Raw genomic sequence first — 19,489 nt, forward strand, 5'->3', positions numbered from 1 at the left:
TTCGGCAGCCTGCATCAATTGCAGATCTAGCTTTTGTTGGCCTTTGCTCGAAGTGCAGTAACCATTATCGAGGGGAATGTCGAGGCAACGATACTGCTGCGTCGATCAAGCGCAGTTGGTGCAGCGCGTGTCTTTGAAAAAGCTGATACTGAGAGTGTCTGATGCAATTTCTTTCGTTCCTCCATAGAATCGGGAATTTCGAACACCTCGCTGCGTGGATTAATTGTGCAATTTTGATGAATGATATGTCGTCGTAGCTGAGCTCGAAGGCTCGATGATCAATAATTTCGTGAATCTCGGGACAATGTGTCTGCGATTCGACAGCACTCATGTTTTTATGGAATAATTACGGAGGTGGGTGTAAGATGAGGAGTAGTTCAGAGTTTTTTACCTCCCGCACTTGTCGTGATTCTTTTACGAAGTTCGCTGAGCGACGAGTGCCTGTATTTACGGGAACTAAGCGACTCCGACCAACCGACAAGACTCTCGTATTTTTACTCGTACAGTGCTGTGAACTTGGTGGAAAAAAAGAAAACCGATTGTGCGGCAGTTTGAACCGAGGTACAAGGGCCGCGCAGCACGCTGAAAAGACGAAAGGACTGCGTGAATTGCGATGCGATTTTAGTGTAGGAATGATGAAATACAGGACGGAAAATAGTTGTAACGGGAACAGAAATGAGAATTGAAATTAATGAAATGTTTTCACTTTGGAGTTTTAACGAAAAAAAAAGTTGCAAGGTATAAAAATGACTCTTAGTTTTGAAAGCCGGTTCGTGAATTCTATGAATATTTGGAATTGAAAGACGCAAGGCTGGCGGGGACAGTCATTTGGTAGATTTCAAGCGAGACTTTCATTCAACCGCGCTCTCAGTTTGCCCCAAGGAACGAGGAAACAAGGGTATAAATTTATCGTTCGGAAAAACATTTTCCTGCCGGCAAATTGACTCTTGAAACTTGTACGAGAATAAGGGAGTGAGAGCTGGCATTAAAATACCCTGAAATATTAACTCAACGACGAGAGATCGTTTCTTTTAGGTTGATAAATTATTTGGAAATTATTTGATTAAAGAGCTCCGGATGAGAAAAGGCTGCTTTTATTATACGAAAATGTAAAGTTTTTTTACAGGATTGACAGTCGATATGTCGCGTCGTTTTCGGTACTTCATTCCTTAAATAACAAAAACATCTCGCGCTGATGATGACGAGGGTAATTCACTCGGTTGAGGGTATTTCTAATGAAAGCAACAAGGAAATCCCCTGCGCTTAGCATCGGTATACATAATACAGAGCTGCCGAAGATTGCATCGGATGTGCTTCAGGCGCAACTTTCAATTCCATGGAAAGTTGTTTAATGGGGTCGTTATCCCTCAGGTCGAAACTTTAAGCCGTCGCGACGCGGATAGGGTTCCTGAATCCATTGAGAATGAGCTAAGGGACACCTGCCATCCACGAGAAGTCTCTCCCTGATGTTCAAATTGAAAAGAAGTCACCATGAGGGGCAACGCCACGTTTCTTGAAAACGGCTCACCTCAAAGAGAGAGGATGAATAAATATCAAAGAGAACAACGAGCGGCGCGTTGAAAAACTGTGCTTTGGAAACGGACGATCGATTAGCGGAACATTCTTTTTTCTTTTTTTTTTTTTTTTAACTGCGCTCATCGGTTAGATTTCTCGACAACTTTGTACTCCGTGGCCTTTCTGTCTAGTGGTCAATGGGATAAGCGACAAATGAGTGAAAGCCTTTTGAGAGCAGCACGTCTTGAAGCGGTCCGACTCAACCGCGCTCGTCGATAAGAATGAGAGGAGAAAAAGAGGTGAAGTTTTCAGGATTCCGTCGTTGAGTCTCGGCCATGTTCAAAGCAACAAGAGAGTGCAACCCCGAAGTCACAGTACGTACAAACAAGACTGGAAAAAGGAAAATACAAAGTCCGGGAGATAGGGGGGCCCCTATCTAGATAGACTAGGAGAGTGGAGGAAAAATAAGGTGAATAAAAGAGGGATGAAAGAGAAGGAAAAATAAATAACACCGGCTTCCTACTTCGGTTCAGGCAGATCGAAGATCTCGGGCTTTCGAAGTCTGAGCCTCGAAGAGAATCTATAAGTTCGAGGATAGAGTGGATGGAAGCTCGACCTGCCGCTCGGTCCAGGATAGCGGAAACGGCGTGGCAGCTAGAACATCAAACGGAATCTTTAGTGATCGGTTACGGCGGCGGTTGAAGTGCGAATCTTTTTCCGCCCCGCGTGTCTGCAGCGACGTTTCCCCCATTTTCATACCCGGTAGTAACAAGCACATATACGTACGTACATCCTCGTTTCCGTCGTTCAGTCTCTACATAAACTCTCGACGTAACGCGACGTCTTTGAGACGTCTCCAGTGCTTTTACGTGTTATAGAGACCCCGTTATTCTTCCACCTCCGTCTTTCTCCCCGCTGCGATGTACTCGTTCCGTCATATTTGCCCCGATACTGCGAAGCTCGATATATATTCACCCTCGGAAATCCCCTTATGAATTTCCATCAACCCCCCCCCCCCCCCCCCCCCCCTCGTGCGAGAAAATAAGAACACACCGACTCTCGCCGCTGCTGCTGCAGCGTCGCACGAACGAACGAGCGAGGTAAACAAGAGTTAAAACTATCGGATTAACACTGATGATCACTTTTTTTTCTTTTCTTGTTATTCAATTATTTGAGTTCGCCCTGAAGTGAATCAGAGCCATGCACGTTGGAAAAATAATTAACAACTCTCTCTTCCCGGGGGTGGAAACCCTGTGACGTAAACAAATGGGTTGTTAGCGAGAGATGAAAATCTGCGGGTAGAAGGGAATAGAATTTTCCCAAGAGCTGCCGGCCGGCCAGCTGGAGCCGGCGGGAGGAAGGGAGATGGCCGTACAAATTGATGGATACAAAATACGCTCCAGCCCTACGTGCGCCGATGTATTATACATGTGTTCACGTAGGCAGGCACGTAGACGTATACGTACAACTGGGTTGCCTACATCATTTACCCCGCCCCGCGAGCCCCGCAGACAGAAGCAAAGCCTCGGAGTGGAAAATTGAAAATCTTGTGTATGCATAACGCGAGGAATACAACCCGGCTTCAAAGGATCATAAATAATTATTTTGCGTCCCGTTTCACGTGTTGCGTGTGCCTCGTAGAGTTGCGCGGTCGGCTTTGCGCCGAGGGGTGAATATCGGTGTGGGTCCTCAAGACGGAAGGGGGAGATGGGAGTGGAAGGAGGAACGAAAAACGTGGAACGAGGAGAACCGAGGGTGAAATCTTTCCGCGGTTCAGAGATGAGACAGAGGCCAAGATCGGCGGAGGACTGCTCATCTTTTATACGGAAGTTTACTGCTTTACTCGAACCAACTCAGCCCGGCCCCTCGCCAAAACATCACGGAGTAGACGAAGCGAATTCGAGTTTCGTCTCGCGGAGAGAAGCAACAATGCGGTTAAATATACTCCCGCCCTCTTGGTTTGTCCGACGTTACTTTCGTCCATTTCGTTTACTTGGACCACTTCACGCTGAGACTTTTTCCTCCTTGCCAAAATCTGCTGCAATAACTGCTCTTCGGAATCTGCCTCTGGCAATACTCACAATCCGGAAGACGATTTAAATTGTCGTACCAAACTTCATCAGGCCTTCTCTTAATTCACATTAGCTACAGATTTACGATTCATGATTTGTGGTTGGAGAGAAAATTTTGGTTACAGCGACCAGGATCCTGCCATTGATAATTTCACTCTCTGCAAAATTCGCCGGAAAAGAGGAAAAGAGACGAACGAACGAGAATAATCAATTAACCAGTCGTCTCTACTCACCAGAGTGCCAAGTGGTAGTGGATGATGGCTCGTTCGGGCTGCGAAGAGTCCCTGAGAAAGTTTGCGAAATTGTAATGCATCTTGGCGTTGTGCGGCAGGGTCCGGAGGCCAGACCTGAAACGAGATGATCGTTACTGCGAGCAGTCGAGCTCGGTTATGCCTGCTTACTTCTCCGCAAGCCCACCGGCGCCCGTTAATTATCCGACACTCTGTTCCACCCCCGGGCAATCGGTGGCTCGGGGCCAAACCGTTGTTTAGAGGCTTGACGGGATCCGTAAAACCTTCACCTCCCCGCATACACTGTGTATATCCGCTCACTCGGACGGATTAGAGATCGCACAAGCGAATTTCGCGAGTGTTTATGCGAGTGAGTAGAAAAAATTTGGTGTCGGCGGTTGTCGGGGGAGAATTGCAGCTGCGCTGCGCGAGCATGCGAATTGCTGAGAGAATTGCAGATGGGGGTAAATTTGTTATTCGCGCAGGATGTTGGCGAACTCTGGCTCCGGACTCCCTTGGGTCGGAGGAAAAGCAGGAAAAGATGTCGCGACGCGGCGAGGTATAAACCCAATATAACTTCTATATAAGAGTAATTCGCGGCCGAGACTTTTGAGCACCGTATACCACGGCCAAACAAAGCAAAGACAAAACGGGGTTCCGTCCTCCCGAGGGACGATTCCAATCTAACCAAACCGGCTACAGCTTCCACACCGGAACGGCGGCACTCTGCTGCACCTTCGCCCCTTGTTCCACTTTCTGCGCGCAACCGAGAGAATCGAAATCTTGGAATGTAGAAGATCTCACCCACCTGAGCAACGTCTCCCTCGACGTCCAGTCACGGTTCCGTAACACCGTCCGACAGCACCCCGATGCTAAAAGTAGCACCACTCCCGCTGTGATGAGACTTCGTCTCCGCGGAACGGCCGTCCACGTCACCTGAGCACCGTACACGGTCAGCAGGATTGAGCCAACGCTGGAATCGCATGGTTAGGTTGTTATTTTGACCACTCTGTTTGCACCCTTCCGATGAAATCTGTCAGTAGTGACATTATTGATCTTGAGACGATCTACCTGGGTATGTAGAGAATTCTTTCAGCCATGACGAAGCCGACGGTGACGAACAGGTTCGAGGCTGGTAGAAAAGGCAGCACCAGGAACATCCAGCCAAGAATCAAAGGTGGATGCCTCTGTTGCTGGAAAACGTCAAATCGCGGGGTTCTCGTTAGGCGGAAATATCCGATGAGGAACGCATGAATTCGCAGCTAGGTGCACTGGGGATGGTTACGCGTAGTCGAAATGACCTCGATACATCGCCGTTTGACGTTAATGATAGAATTTCAGGACGAAGAGCTGCGAATTAACGTTCCCGGCGGTGCAGTTTCTAATTAGAATTCCACGATCCTCGAGAGCCGGGTGAGCTTTTGTGCGTCTGAGCTACGTTCGTTTATCGCTTGCGGCACAAGCCCGAACTGTATAATATACACGTGTCGTTCGAGATAGGTGTTACGTAGTGAGCTGGTTGTATTCCGGTATTCAGTTGTGGAACAGGCGTGTTACGGGTCACTGGTTTGTGTCCAGCTCGTGCATTGTATTTCAATGCTACGCCTGATATGAGAGGGCAAACATGGAAATGATTGCCCGGGTATTTGCATATTTTAATAGAAACAACACACGCACACATGGCAATCACGCCACTGCCAAGCTACGCCTGAGGTGTAGCGTCACACGTACCAGCGTTTTATAAATACGTAACCAGGCGCGTCTGCTCGGCAGAAACGAAGTGTGTCTGTTGCACAGGCGTGCCTGCTCGTGTTAAATTTCTGTGTTTTACAACCCCCCCTCCTCCTCTATCCTCCGCTAATCTTCTTGTCACCCGTGTTGCCTCCGTTGCGTGTGTATAACCCACTCCGTAGTTATTATGTATGTCGTGCTGAGATATCACGCGCTATTGATAGTGATCAGAAATTAAATGAGGTTCAGGGATAATCGACCGACAAGAAAAGTACCCGGGGTAGGTATACATCGTCGATTTTTCTCATTTTGTAACAACACGTTGTAGTACATCGAAAAACTTCAGGTAGTTACATATTTTTATTCGCGAGCTGATTCGGCAGCTTAAGCGATGAGAAGCTCTAAAGAAGTAAGAGGAGCAACCGCTGACGGTAAAAATCATTGCGCATGTCATTTTTGTTGGTAGTGAGTAACATCCGATCGATTAGATAAAAAAGTTTTGAGTCACTATCGACAAAACCTAAGCAATCGAACCTTACGAACGGTTTTCGCCCTTTGAACGTCTGACTTGGCGTGCCAAAAAAAAAAAATACGTGATTGATGTTTTTTGATCTACTATACCATATCGCAGGTACACTTCAGGTACTTTCCTCGCGAGTCGCGTTGCACGAGGCTGCGGGAAAAATTGCAAAAGTCAAAAAGACAAATTTTACTCGAGCTGTAAAGAGAAGGGTCACAGCTCGGTTCGGTCATTCTCGAGCCTTAGCACCGGTGAAATTGGGCGAAGTTTCGAGTCGTGCGCATTCGTGTGAACGGCGAAGCGGAGGCGCGGGACGCTTAACCGAAAACCAGGAACCCAGCGTCGGTCAAAGTTAATTGAAACCCTCCGATGTTTCAGCCTGACTTCGGGCCGTTGAAGGAGAAAGGAAGTTGGGTAACTCACGAGTTTCCGGGTTTTGGAACCGCGCCCTGATGTGTGCACATGCATGCCTTGTGCGCGAACCCGCGCGGGATGATATCGCTTTGTCTAATTATAATCGACGCGGCACTATTCATCAATTAAGTAAACCGTTGTTCTAGGACGCATTCCGGAAACGCCTCCTTCACCCCGAGGGCTGCACCCCGATGTTCCACAGCTCGGCGTGCCCTCGGGCGAAACCCCGATCCTACAACCAGTTCGTGCGTCATCAGCACGCATTATTAACACGGCTCGATTGGTCGCCCGCACCCCGTACACGCGCTTCGCTATCGCACAATGGGATCGGAGGATTTGTGACCACGCGAAGTCAATAGCCATTTAGAATATCTGCAGCCTTTCTCTACGGCCAAACCCGTGGCTAAGAACCGGAGGCCCCCGGACTTCGATCGCGACTCGTCAATACAAAGGGCCGCGAAGCGCTTCGGTTGCGTTGTTTTGAATCGTAGTTGAGTTGTTGTTTTTTTAGTGTGAAAATTTTCCAAGTCTCGCTTATACACTCACTTGCGAGATCGTTTTTCGTTTTTATTTTCTTCGGAGGGTGAAAAAGCCCCGGGGAGCTGTACGAGAAGAACTGAGGGTTGGGCGGACCTTCACGTCCAATTTCAAACTCGCGTAATGCAGGTTATTGCGGAAAACGAGATCGTAAAATAGTTTTGAAAGAAGTTCAAAAGCGCAGAACCGTTCACAGGGAGTTCTATGTATGTATAGGTACGTATACATGCATACCTGAGAACCTCGCAGAGAGTACAAGAAACTTGTAATTAATCTTGGAATTAAGTTACCGCGCGTGTATTGTTCCAAAGTTTTGCCAACTGTAGTACACGTCGAGAGCTACACAGCCGCAAAGCTCTCGGTTCCGAGTCGTTTTCGCCACAAGAATGAAAATGGAACGGATTTACCGCGTACGCCCGGGTAGAAAAATATACGAGATATACGAGACCCGATTTCAAAGTTTTAACGTTGTTACCCACCGCTCTCTCCTCTCCAAAATGCAACGCTGTTTTCCATCGCTGCAAGGGCCGGGCTCGTGTTACTTGCTCGGCCATTTAACGACCCTTTCGAGAAGGATGAATTCCGATCGCAATTCGAATTGAAATATACATTGAGCGCAAACGATGTTCGCAGAAAGCGCGGGACAGTGATTATGATAAAAGTAATCAATGAGCGATTGAACGAATAATTGGAAAAGCTGCAGGTTGAAAAAAGAAACTGATAAAAGATGCTTCTCTATAAGTAAAATGGACTGTTCGGAAAAGATGAAGGAAAATGGAAGAGAGAAGAGAGAGAAAATTCTGCACCAGCTCATTAACTTACAAGGAAACTAGAACCTGTTATTACTCCCGCTTTCCGTTTATGAGAGTTTCATCATGGAAAGGCTGTTAGGAACTTATTGGCGTAATAATTTTCCGCTTGATGTCTTTTGATAGTAGCTTCAGGGAAAGAGAAGCGAAGCGCTCGGGATTTACCGATGGAACTGCAGCGGCGGCAGCCACCGCGGTTTAAATATCTATAAATAACTGAACATAGGACGTTTCGAACCTTCGATCGTTTGTAACCGTCAATTTGAAATTTAAATCAGTAATTTTACCGCACGAATTTCCAAACCGCGAGAATTTGATCGTTCGACGCATCGGGGTGCTTTTTCGCGTCTGACGAACCTGCTATGAAAGCTTGGGGATGCAAAGGAGAGAAAGAGATAATGAAAGCACGTGCTATCGGCGTCCCGGCTGAATGGGAGATCGCGGCGAGGACCTAATTGAGGATTAATTAAGATGACTCTGGTTATGTACACACGGGGGAGCTCACCTTTTGTCTCTGCTGGATTGAAATTACGACATCCAATCTGTCTTCGATCCGGACGGATCTTCTCGGCGGGGGATTAAACTCGGGATAATGGGACAACGAAGGTGTGCAGGCGATCAATTTAACCCCGGATGTTGTATCGCGGGATGAACCAATCGAGAACACGATCGCCCCACACTGACGCGAACCTTTTACTGGATACCAACCATCCTTGTCACTGCACGACTGGCCAATGAAAGTTGACAAAAAAATTTAATGAATACGAGCGGTTGATGATTGTAACTTTGATGTAAATTTTTACTTATTTTTCTTCCTTATCCCGAGTGTAATGAAAAACTGTTTCTTCGATCATTCTCAAAGCTCTCACCATTTTTTGTTCATTCTAACACATTAGACGATATACCCGTATGTACGCAGTGAGGAAAATAACCGAAAGATTTTTTTTTTCTTATCCTCATCGCATTTCACTCGAGGATAGCGATTAGACGTAAAAGAAGAACGCCTATTCGCTGAGTGAGTCAACTATGTCCACGTCCCATTAACTAGACCAACGAGAAAGGGATATAAATAAAATCGAACCATCAAAATGTGGGAGTCTGGGAGAATGAAAAGAAATAAAATTTAGTGCGTTTAAGATAAGCGCTCGAGCCACACTAAAAGTTTCGGTGTATGTATGTATACATGCCATGGAGTATTATCTAGCGAGATGGAGACGTCACGTGTCTGAAGAAAAAGATGAAACAAAAGAGAAGAAAGAAGGAGAGAGAAAAAAAAATACAGCGTAAAAAAGATAAACGGGTAGAGAATTAATGGACACTCGCTCAATGCCGCGGAAACAATTTATCCGGAAAACTCGGTAGCCGTGGGCGCTTTCACAGGATTATCTCGGTTCTGTTCTCGGAGGCACGTCTCTCGGCGTCGCGTCGGGTCGCGTCGCTTTCGTCGGCTCTTCTCCGACGGACCCCGATGAGCTAAACCCTTGCGAACCGACCCGTTGTTGCTGCAGCCCCTCCGTTCACGGTGCGTTATATCTCGCGAGAAATGTCCACCTGCGGACAGTTTTTCACCCTCGAACCTACGTCGAGTACGAAAAACAAGTCATCACCCCGTGCGAAGCGTTTACTCATTCTCGCCTGTCTGAAAACATTCTAGACGATGTGATCCCGAAACAACTTCAAGAATGGGAAAATTACTTGAATTTCTGCCAAAATTTTGACAAATCTTCAAAAGCGCACAAGTTATGTCGACCTGTTTTTTCTGACGAAAAAATGGCGAAACTCATGGTATCGAATCGCTGCGGTAAATGATTCGAAAAATACGCACAACCGAAAAAAGGAAAAACCTGCTCATATTTTTGCAGCTGGTTGTCATACGTTTTTTTAGCATTTGAGGTCCAAGTTAACCGTCACGGGCTTCTATAGAAAATTTATTCCTCGCATGAAAAATTTTTCAGGTCTCAGTATCTCGATGATGAAACTTCTATTCCTTTGCAAAGGTACAAAAAAAAAAATAACACTTTGAATCCATATATTTTATTCCACAAGGATCGATTTCATTGTTCACCGCTAATCCAAATCCTATTCATTCGCCCGCAATATCGTATCGGGTATTCGGCGAACGCGGAAGCTTCCGCAAATCGCGTTGATCGCGTGTATCGAGATCAGCTGCAGGTGCTCGAGTATATCCACCGTTCGTTCTCCTGCATCATTACCCGCTTGCAGTTCATAGCTGTGGCTATGCTGGTATCGTTAAGCGGGACATTACACGATGGGTTATGGTCGATAGAGGCCGTATCCATAACATAACCGATTATCAGTCCGACCGATTTATGGGTTCGATCGCTCCGTGGTTCTGAGAGGATTTAATCGCACATTATCCGAAAATTACTTATTGTTCAAAGATGGTTACAGGAGCGAATTTGAGGACCAGGATATCGGCACAGATATTTGTCCTAAAAAAATTTGTATCCCGAACTCCGTCAAGCTTTTGCTATTTCTTATAAAATACATTGATCTTCGATCGTTCTTGCGCGATGCGGTACAAGTTTTTTTTTTTTTTATCGGGCGAAGCGTCGAGTAAAATGAAAGTTTACGGCGTGTAAACTTGGCAGCTTATAATAATACGAGTATATACGAGAAAATATCTTTGAAGGGTTTTATTAACTTAATTAAGGATAACGCATAAGTGCCAAGCGAATACCCGTATTAATTGAAGAGTTCTCCTTCTTTACTGCAGCAGGCTCAACTCGTCTTCGGGCCACTTTCTGGTCGGTTTTCAAGTTATATACCAGCTCCGCTCAGCGCTTACATAATCGTCGACGAATTCTTGACTTCACGAGGGTGTTCAACAGGCGCATAATGGGCGTGGTGGTGGCGGTGGCAAGTTCGGGGTTGTGATTTAATTCCCAGGACACTCGGAGATCGTTTTAAAGGCGCGAAAACCACTCACCTCGAAGTCCGTGAATGCTTTGTAAGTGAGCACCACGCAGCCGCCAAAGAAAAGACAGGTAGCCAAATTCCTCGCGTCCGCCACGGACGCCACAAGGGGTACCGAGCCCATTTGCCAGTCGTGCGATAGCGTCGCGGGGCACACCAGCAACCAGAAATTCAGTGCAGCCAGGTAGCAAAAGGTCAGCAGCCTGCAACAGATTTCAAAATACAATTCCACACCGTGTCAATGAATCCAGATGCAAAAGATACGTGGCGGGTGCGCGAGGAAAGAAAGCAGCCTGAGAAACCGCGACGTCCGTTGTCTTGTTGCGGAGACAATGGACGACGGTCTGGGCGGATGGATGATGGGAAGGTGTCGATATAGTGGAGATTATATCGAGAGGTGCTGATAGTGAGAAAATGAAAGCTCGGCGTCAGCAGCAGACGCTTCAGCGGCACGACGAGCTCGCACTCCTGAAAGCACCATCCAGAGCTTTTTCTTCCTCACCCTGTTCGATAGCCGAGCCACTCGAGGTGCCGTGAACAATGTCAACCCCGGATCGAGACCACCGCGCCTTTCATGAGTGGTCCACCCAGCAATTTTTATCGAGGCGAAATTTTTTTCGGTAAGGGTTGCAATTATCCATGCGTTGTACGCGCGCGATCCGTCGCTCTCTCCGCGTTCCGATCCGACCCTTTATTACGTCCCAAAACTCATCCTTGAATCGAGAAAGATGAAGTGAATTCTTCTCGTCACTCGAGGTGGTTCTCGCTCATGGCTAGCGAGTGAAAAAAGCTCGCCGCCGGTCCTGAAAGTGCCTACAATCCAAAAAAGGCATTCTATCGATCTTCTTCCTCGTCACTTCTTCTTCTACCGCTTCATGTTTTCTTTCCTCACCATTTTTTCACCCTGACTTCGATCGTTCTGACTCCTCCAGCGCGGGCGGTCTGAATTTATGCGATCAAGTGAGCTGTTCTTTTTTGTTGGTTATATATTATTCAGAGCTCCCGGTTCTTCGACACGGTTGTTTAGACGCGGTTTTAATATTGTACCACGAGGAAGAATAATCGTCGGAGAAAGTGCTCACCGTGGGGATTTAAATACCGAGTAAAGTCGAGCGTCTAGACTCCTTACAGCGACGGACTTTGGGCTTAAGATTCTCAACGCTGAGTCACGGGCTGTGTTTTAAACAAGTCCCATCGAGATGGTTTCGCTGAATTTGAACAATGATAATAACTGCACGGTGAAATGGCACCGCACGAAATGCTGCGAGCGGAGCGGATGAAAGAGAAAGTAGTAAAGTTGGAGGTATTTACGCCCTCTGCACGCACCTTTTCTATACTACGCAACGTTAGCATAACGAGAAGAAATAATCTGCAGGTCTGACGGAATTTCTTTACACACATACTGACACTGGGAATAAAATGTGGATCTCGTTTTTGCCTTTGATTGTTCCTTTGGAGAAATTCAACCCCCGCCGGGGAGTCGGAATTCCAAGCCTTGTACCGAGCACCGGTACATCCATGGGTCTTCATCTCTGTACAAAGGGTCGAATAACCGAGTGTACGTATCCTGGGTTACGCATCACGGGATATCGTAAACAAAATGTAACGCTGGATTAGGGTGAAAAGCGTGCATATTTGAATTAACGATTGTACCTGAGCCCCGTCTGACCGACGCCTCCTTTCGCCATATCCGTTTTTCCATACTTTTGTAGGATTAGTTCTCCGCGATACATGGGAGAAATGTCTAGCATCGAAATTCCGCGCGGTCTCTACATTAATCCTCATGGTTGGTCACCGAATAAAAGGGAGCTTCGATTCTTTATTTTTCTCACCCTCGTCATCGTCGTGACCACCGGCGACGCACGTTCACGAGTTATCAAGTTACGTGACACGCAGCGTTTCTCTTGTACGCACAACGCGGTTTCAAAGGGTGTTAATTTGTCGCCTGCAGGTAGTACGCCTACGCTCGCGGACGTCAAATATCCAACTACCATGATCGAGAGGTCTGTCACCGTTATGTAATTGATAATTACGTTCTACGGTGTGTGCGCCGTACGACGAACGGAAAACCGAAATGGACGTTGCCTTGGAAATTGGATACAAGACGGCCTACCGGGGCAACTGCTCTCCAACAAACCTGACTCCGCGAGGGGTTCGCCTTGATGACCGTGATATTCCACTCGTAATATCTGACACTTCGTAGTTGAGTAAGTCGGTAATAACCAGTCTTGAGTAGGCCTGTCAGCTGCTCGACCCACGTCAAGTATTTCTCTCTGCTGCTCAAACGTTGCGCTGTCAACACTTTCTCGCTCTCTCGGACTCCGGGTGTAATCATTGGCTCTCAGACGACATTGGCCATGGTGGAGTGTTGACGAGTAAGCTGTCGGTACGACCAAAACTGTTTTCTTTTTGTCCGCGTCTTCTGCTCTGGAGAGTTTCGGATTCAACGTAATTCGAATAAGTGGATCGTGGAGAAATTTTTTTCCGTTTCAAACACATGGAAACAAATCAAATTAAAAAAAAAAAAAATTTTTCCATTCGGATTGCACAGCACCGCATGCTGCTTGGCTGAAAATACGGTTGAAGATATATCTCAGAATTTTTTTTCCGTAAGCTTGAATTCTTCGGGGGTTCCCAGCCTGATACTAGGAATAACAAATTTAAGGGTTGGCATGCCGAAAAAACCCCCATTATGGCCGACATTCCAGAATAGAAAAAGCACCCTATGCCAGGCTCCTTCGTCATTGTTGCTTCGCAAAATTGTCACATTAGCTTCGATCGCATTCGCAATAGCGAGTGAACAAGTTCGCCGATTTTTCTCTCTTTTTGTTGACGGATCGCACGCACGCATCGCCCTGCGACTAAACATGCCGATTTCCTTTGCCTCGACGCTCTGCTAATGCACCACAACCTGGACAACGCTTCTCCCGTTAACCGACTCCGCGCGGAGCCCTCAGTCTGTCTAGCTGCAATGCGGCACGCCAGACTCCTGGCCGCTTCACCCTGGGGCACGGATGACCTCCGTGCATTCCTGCTTCCCCGGAGATCACCCGCCGGTACATTCATTCGCGTTACTCAGTTGCGCATACGCGACACTGTGGCAAAGGGGACTCGCAACCGTTATAAGCAGCGCAGTCGACTGCTGAAGCGAAGTTTGAAATAGTGCTTCGACGCTGTCGAAAGTTAGGAAATTTCATTTCACTCGGGTGGTAAGGTCGTTAAGGTTTTCGCGTAAGACCATTGGAATGGTGATTTTCAGCGTTAAGCGTTGGGTGAAAGGTTACATCTCGATTCTTCTAGCGAATGGTAATGCCGGATGAACCTCGGGTGATGAAAAGCAACGTTTGTTCATATCGACCCCGTTCGACAATACAGGAGTTAAAAAAGGCCAGGCAAAGATTTGGGGGGTAAAAATTTCCACGGTTAAACCGCGTAGAAGAATGTGGCAAAAACGATCAACAGCATTAGAGGAAGAATCTCGATAGGTCAATCCACGGGCGGAGATATAACGCTTCCGCAAAAAAAAAAAAAAAAAACTTTGATTAGTCAAGGGCAAAAAGCGAACTCTTGCTCTCTTGACGGCAATTTTAAGGCTCGGCCCGGCCACCGCCCATCAAAGTTACATCGGAGTCCCCGGGGAGCAGTGCCCGCCAATTCGTTCGCATTTATATATGGGCCGGCTCCTTATCTCGGCAGTCCCCGACCACCAGCGTCCTCGATCCTCCAGGATGGTCCCGCCGGCCACCACACTCACTCGAGGCAACAAGACCCGGTATTTCCGGCACTCTTCCCTGATTCACATCCTGCGGCTACCCAAACCTGCTCACCCGCCTCGTGCCCGCTAATTTTCGAGGTCGGAACGATTTCGCACTTCGAATGTCCTCGCGTTATCTGTTCGCGAACAGGGAGAATCAAATACTGACGAATATGCCGTAAGGCGTACCGGCTCGCAGACTTGTTGCGAACTATTCGTGCACTCTTTTTCATCGGGATCACGCGTAGGGGAAATTCGGGCTCACATCAGTCTGGAGTCCAGCTAATTTTGCGTAGGTTCGTGGACGCTTTGACAACGCCGTGAGCCCCGATAACCGCAAATAGATGCTCCGCGCTGTTTTAGTCCGGGTAAGGTCGAGTTACGGTTTAAGTAGTCAGACCAGAGGTCAGACTTGCTGGCCAACTGTTGCCACGGTTCGAACGTTTGCTCCACGGAATAGATTTTTACGTTATTCCAGTCCATTGGCCTCTAACAGGGTCCACTTTGCCGCGGAGTCCAGAACGTGGTGTTTAGCCTCTAACCTCAAGGTCGAACCTTATAGAAATTGGTTCACTTTTTCAGTGAAGAATGTCATCGCTCCCGTTTTGGTTCAGGTAGATTGTTCAGGACCGGCAGCGCCGTCAGTTTCTAACCGAAATTTCCGTTGCCAGGCCAGATGATGTAGTCTCCGGGTGTGAAACTCTTAGCTCCTCTTCCAATATTCCACCTTCCATTCACCCGTGCAACAACCCGTGAGCAGTGAAGCCTGAACTTCACATCCAAGCACCAGATCAAAACCTTCCGTGCAGGTGGAGTTTGGAGCTAAAAAATTTCACCCCTGAAATTCTCCTCGACTCCACACCCTACCTAAATTACGCAAGGATCGTACGCGTACGCGGAGGTTTCAGGCTTCTTCGAACAATTTGAAACCGAGCAGGGTTCAAGCACATCCTGCTGGTATAATTAGCTCACAATTACCAGCTCGGATAAATTAGCTCAAGGGTGTGCCGGGGTGAGAGTTGCGGTATTAGTTGCTTACCCTCAGAAGCGTCTCGAGCGCGGATAGCTGGGTAGGCGTGATATTGTCTGACAGGACGCGTAATTATTACCCTCGACTAATCGGCACGCGGTAATTCCGTGCATGTTTGTGATCAAGAGAAAAACACGCGCGTGCTCCACGCTCTCTCTCTCTCTCTCTCTCTCTCTCTCTCTCTCTCTCTCTCTCTCTCTCTCTCTCTCTCTCTCTCTCTCTGTGCTCTGTGTATTCTCGTTTTGGTCCTGTTCGGTCGTTCTCTAATCTCTTTCCTGCCTTACTTTGAGCACCTTTTTCTTTGTCTTTGTTCTCTCCTTTTGTTTTTTTCTTTTCTCTGTTAGTTAGTCTATAAGTAGCCTTAAGTATTCTCTGTAGCTTTCTTGTATTTGTCCAGCATTGTCATGGACATAATAAATAACTATTCTATTCTATTCTCTACTTCTCTCACTGTCTCACTTTCCCCCGCACGTGTCAACCACTGTATGGTAGAGCACTCGTCAATGATGACTCAGCAAATGCATCGACAAGGAAACATCGAATATTCATAAACGACCCATCGCCCGTAATGCGAGTTTTCTAACTCGACTATGTGTACTGTGGCTCACTAAGTGCGGGCTTGTGTACCTATTTACTTTGGCCTCTACTTCATCGGCGAAGTTTCCTCTCGTCTACTACGTGTCAGAATCGACTGGGTTAAGTGCCGCGGCATCGAGATGGAAGAATTCGATCAATTTCACGCACAGGAAATTCCCCGCCGTATGCAAACAGACCGAGAAGTGCGGCGGAGGAACATTCCGTTTGTTTGTGAGCGGATAGGAATGGAACTGGGCGTTCAGCGTTCAGAGGTCAGACGTAATTTAGGAAATATACTCGACTTCCGAGCACACGAGTTCCAACGCTTTTGTTTTACCCGATCAAAAAGATCGTACGGTCGGGTAAAAAGGGATTTGAAAAGAGGCACTGGGCCAAAAAGCTTAGCGGCTTACTTCCGGCGGGTTGCCGGTTCAGGACAGACGGGATGGAGGGATGATGATGGAAGAAAAAACCCACCAGAGTAAGGCGCATACCTATATACGCGGATACAACGGTGTAACGATATTAATCAATGCCCAAAAGAATTCTTCACAAAGTTGGAAAGAACAATGGTGGGAAAAAGTTAGCACTCGAAGAAAAAACAATGAAAATATAATGTATTCTAGCTGCCGCAGCGGAAGCTCGGGTTCCTTTTCTCCGCATAATCTTTCTTACACAGGTCCTCCAACCGCATGGGCCTGCGGACATTTTTATTTCGTTGACATGATTAACGACCCTCTCTTTCTCTCTCCGTATTGTGCAAGTCCCTCGTACAGAACATCCGAAGAATTTCGTTACCACACTGCGGATGTAATATACACTAGACTTTATCAAAAAATTAAAGATTTTTTTTTTCAAAATTCAAGTCGAAATTGTTATTCAAAATGACGACAAACAGACGCGTCGATTTTTTGGATACAGTCAAATATACACAATATCATCATCATTTTTGCGATATGCACACGGAACGTGATTACGCAACGTTGTTCGAGTGCGGCTTCCGACTTCCTTTACATTCGGCAGATGTGTCAAAGTGGAAGGCGTCACCCCCTCGTCATTCGACAATGTATACGACCTCTTCTACTACACCCCCGGTGTACTTGAAAGAGGTTTCGCCTCCGCCCAACTCCGTTTTGCAACACAAACGTATCAAGTGTCCCCGATCTACTCTCTGACTCGATACATCGGTCGCAATCTGAATACGACCGCGCAGCCGGCAAGTTTGGTTGGCCGAAGTTTAATCCGGCAAAAGTGAAGTTTGAACCGGAATTCCAGGCCTTTGAAACTCGTACTAGCTGACAAAAAGGGTGGACTCGAGACGACGACTTAACGGCGTGCGTGCTGCGATTTTTTTGCCGGAGCAGGAGCGTTGGCCTTTGGAGATTGGAACGGGAAGTCGGTACCGTTCTTCGGTTCTTCGGCATCCCGTGAACCGCGTTTTTAATCCAGTGCCCTCGGAGCTATCTCAAAGGGCTTGCATTCCGGGCCTAGGCTGTAAATATAGATCGAGGCGAGAGAGAGCTAGACGAAGGTGGGTACATGGAAATTGATTCACCATCAGAGCGTCGCGTCCGGGCTCGAGACTTGAGAGAGAATTGATTAAGGGGTACGTGCCTGGAGAATGAAATTAGATGTAAAGATAAATAAATCCAGTGAACCGACTGGCTTCCTGGCTACCGCCTCTCTCGCTCCCGGTTCTCGTGCGAAAACGGTTCTGCGCCTGCGGCCCGGAGTTCCGTGGCCCCCGAGATTGTATCGAACTTTAAAGCGGATGGATTTGAATATTTTCATTTTCCCGGTTACCGGGTCCCCCGTTTAATGTCACTCGTTCGTGGATCGATGTTCGCCATTTTCGCAGCCACACGCCGTCCTCGAATCGATGGCTCTCTCCAACAGCATTCGTTAATTCTAAGCATCCAAAAACGTCGCCCTCTCCTTATTCCTGTACCTGTATCGATACCGGTCTTTAATGAAATCATCCGCCCGACTGATTGTCCGCATTGATTCCCTTCATCGAATCCCCCCATCGCCGAGCTGTCCGACTAAATTAGACCCCATAACTCGTACTCGGGTTATCGTTTTCTCCCTCAAGCTCTAAGGGATTCAAATTGGTTCTATCGAATCGTTATCTGTCGCAATAATCGTCGCCATAAATTTTCCCCCGAATTTTCTGTTCCAATTTCTGTGATTTTTTTTTTTTATCCATCCTCTCTTCGTCCTGTCGCGCCGCAGTAGTTTTCAAACGAAGTTCTTCCCACGGGGAGATGTTCTCCCTCGACGCTAACATCCACCCCGGTTTTGTTTTTCCTTCTCGATATGAACGCTGCCGAGTCGAGCTTTTAAATCTGTTCTTGGGGTGGAAAAGGGGGAGGGAAGAAGCGGCGTATTTGTATCGGGGTGTCAGATTCCATTTCGGAGGCTCTCGGTGTAAATTCAAGAGACAGCTATCCGCGGAGAACCTCTTCCCCAAAAGTGCGTCGACTTTCTCGATCTGAAATCCGAATTTTCCATCTCCTCGTCCGCCCTTCGCACCCCCTCCACGCTTCCGACGAGACGCCAAGGACGCCCCGAGGCTCGGATATATCCCTCTGAAGCCTCCCGACGGGCTAATATTTCAAATGTAATTGATACGTTCCACCGGCGGTCTCCTTTTCATCGAGTTTTGGCGGCCTGGCTATATTGGCGTAGGCCTGGATCCCCCTCGTTTCCGCCGATCTCGATTTCCCCTCGGCGTTCTTCGCCCGAGGAAGGTGCCTGGCTGCACGGGGTGAAAACCGCGTCGCCGTACGCCGATTCGCAGTTGAGTGTTGCTTCATCATTTATGGGCCGCGTGACAGGCGGGAAGCCGGCAGGTTTTTGTCGCTGCAACTTCGCCTCGGTTAAAGCCGAGAGATTCCGCACGCGGCGTAACGTTGGCGGAACAGAAAAAGCGTCGACGGATAAGACGCGCGAGATATGAGTGACAAATTTTATCTTCGCTGAGGTGTATCTCATCCCAGCGAGTTGCGGTGCAAGGAGACGGGCCGAATTTCGACGCCGTCTCTCAGACGGGCATTACTCGCAACGTTATCTTGGCAAATAGAAATTTTGCCGGAGTGACAACGCCGCTGTTTATCCTCGGGGAAAGAAAAAACATCGACTCAGACGCTGGCGGAATTTCCAGTCAGTGATCGTCCTTTGAATCGAGTAATTCAGTAGAGGTATTCAGTTTGGTAAATTGGTGCTAGAAAATTTCCACCTCCGTCAAATTACAGATAATCTTGATAATCGGGGTGTAAGCTGGGAGAATTTTACCGCCATAAATGCCCGCGAGTGAAATCCGCGTGGGAGATTTAGATAACCGATCGAGCGGAGGGTGAAATTC

General features: G+C 47.5%; 1 protein-coding gene across 3 annotated transcripts in view; it reads right to left on the minus strand.

Annotated features, from left to right (window-relative positions):
* LOC124306745 (protein O-mannosyl-transferase TMTC1-like) overlaps positions 1-19,489 on the minus strand; it is a 145,513-nt gene that overhangs the window by 24,424 nt on the left and 101,600 nt on the right. For all 3 annotated transcript variants that reach the window (XM_046767703.1, XM_046767702.1, XM_046767701.1), the window contains 4 exons: positions 10,779-10,968; positions 4,889-5,010; positions 4,626-4,790; positions 3,821-3,934 (listed from right to left, as the gene is read on the minus strand). In XM_046767703.1, the coding sequence (XP_046623659.1) occupies positions 3,821-3,934; positions 4,626-4,790; positions 4,889-5,010; positions 10,779-10,968 (591 nt within the window). The remainder of the gene's footprint in view (positions 1-3,820; positions 3,935-4,625; positions 4,791-4,888; positions 5,011-10,778; positions 10,969-19,489) is intronic.

Source organism: Neodiprion virginianus, chromosome 6 (assembly GCF_021901495.1).
Source record: "Neodiprion virginianus isolate iyNeoVirg1 chromosome 6, iyNeoVirg1.1, whole genome shotgun sequence".
Taxonomy (NCBI): Eukaryota; Metazoa; Arthropoda; class Insecta; order Hymenoptera; family Diprionidae; genus Neodiprion; species Neodiprion virginianus.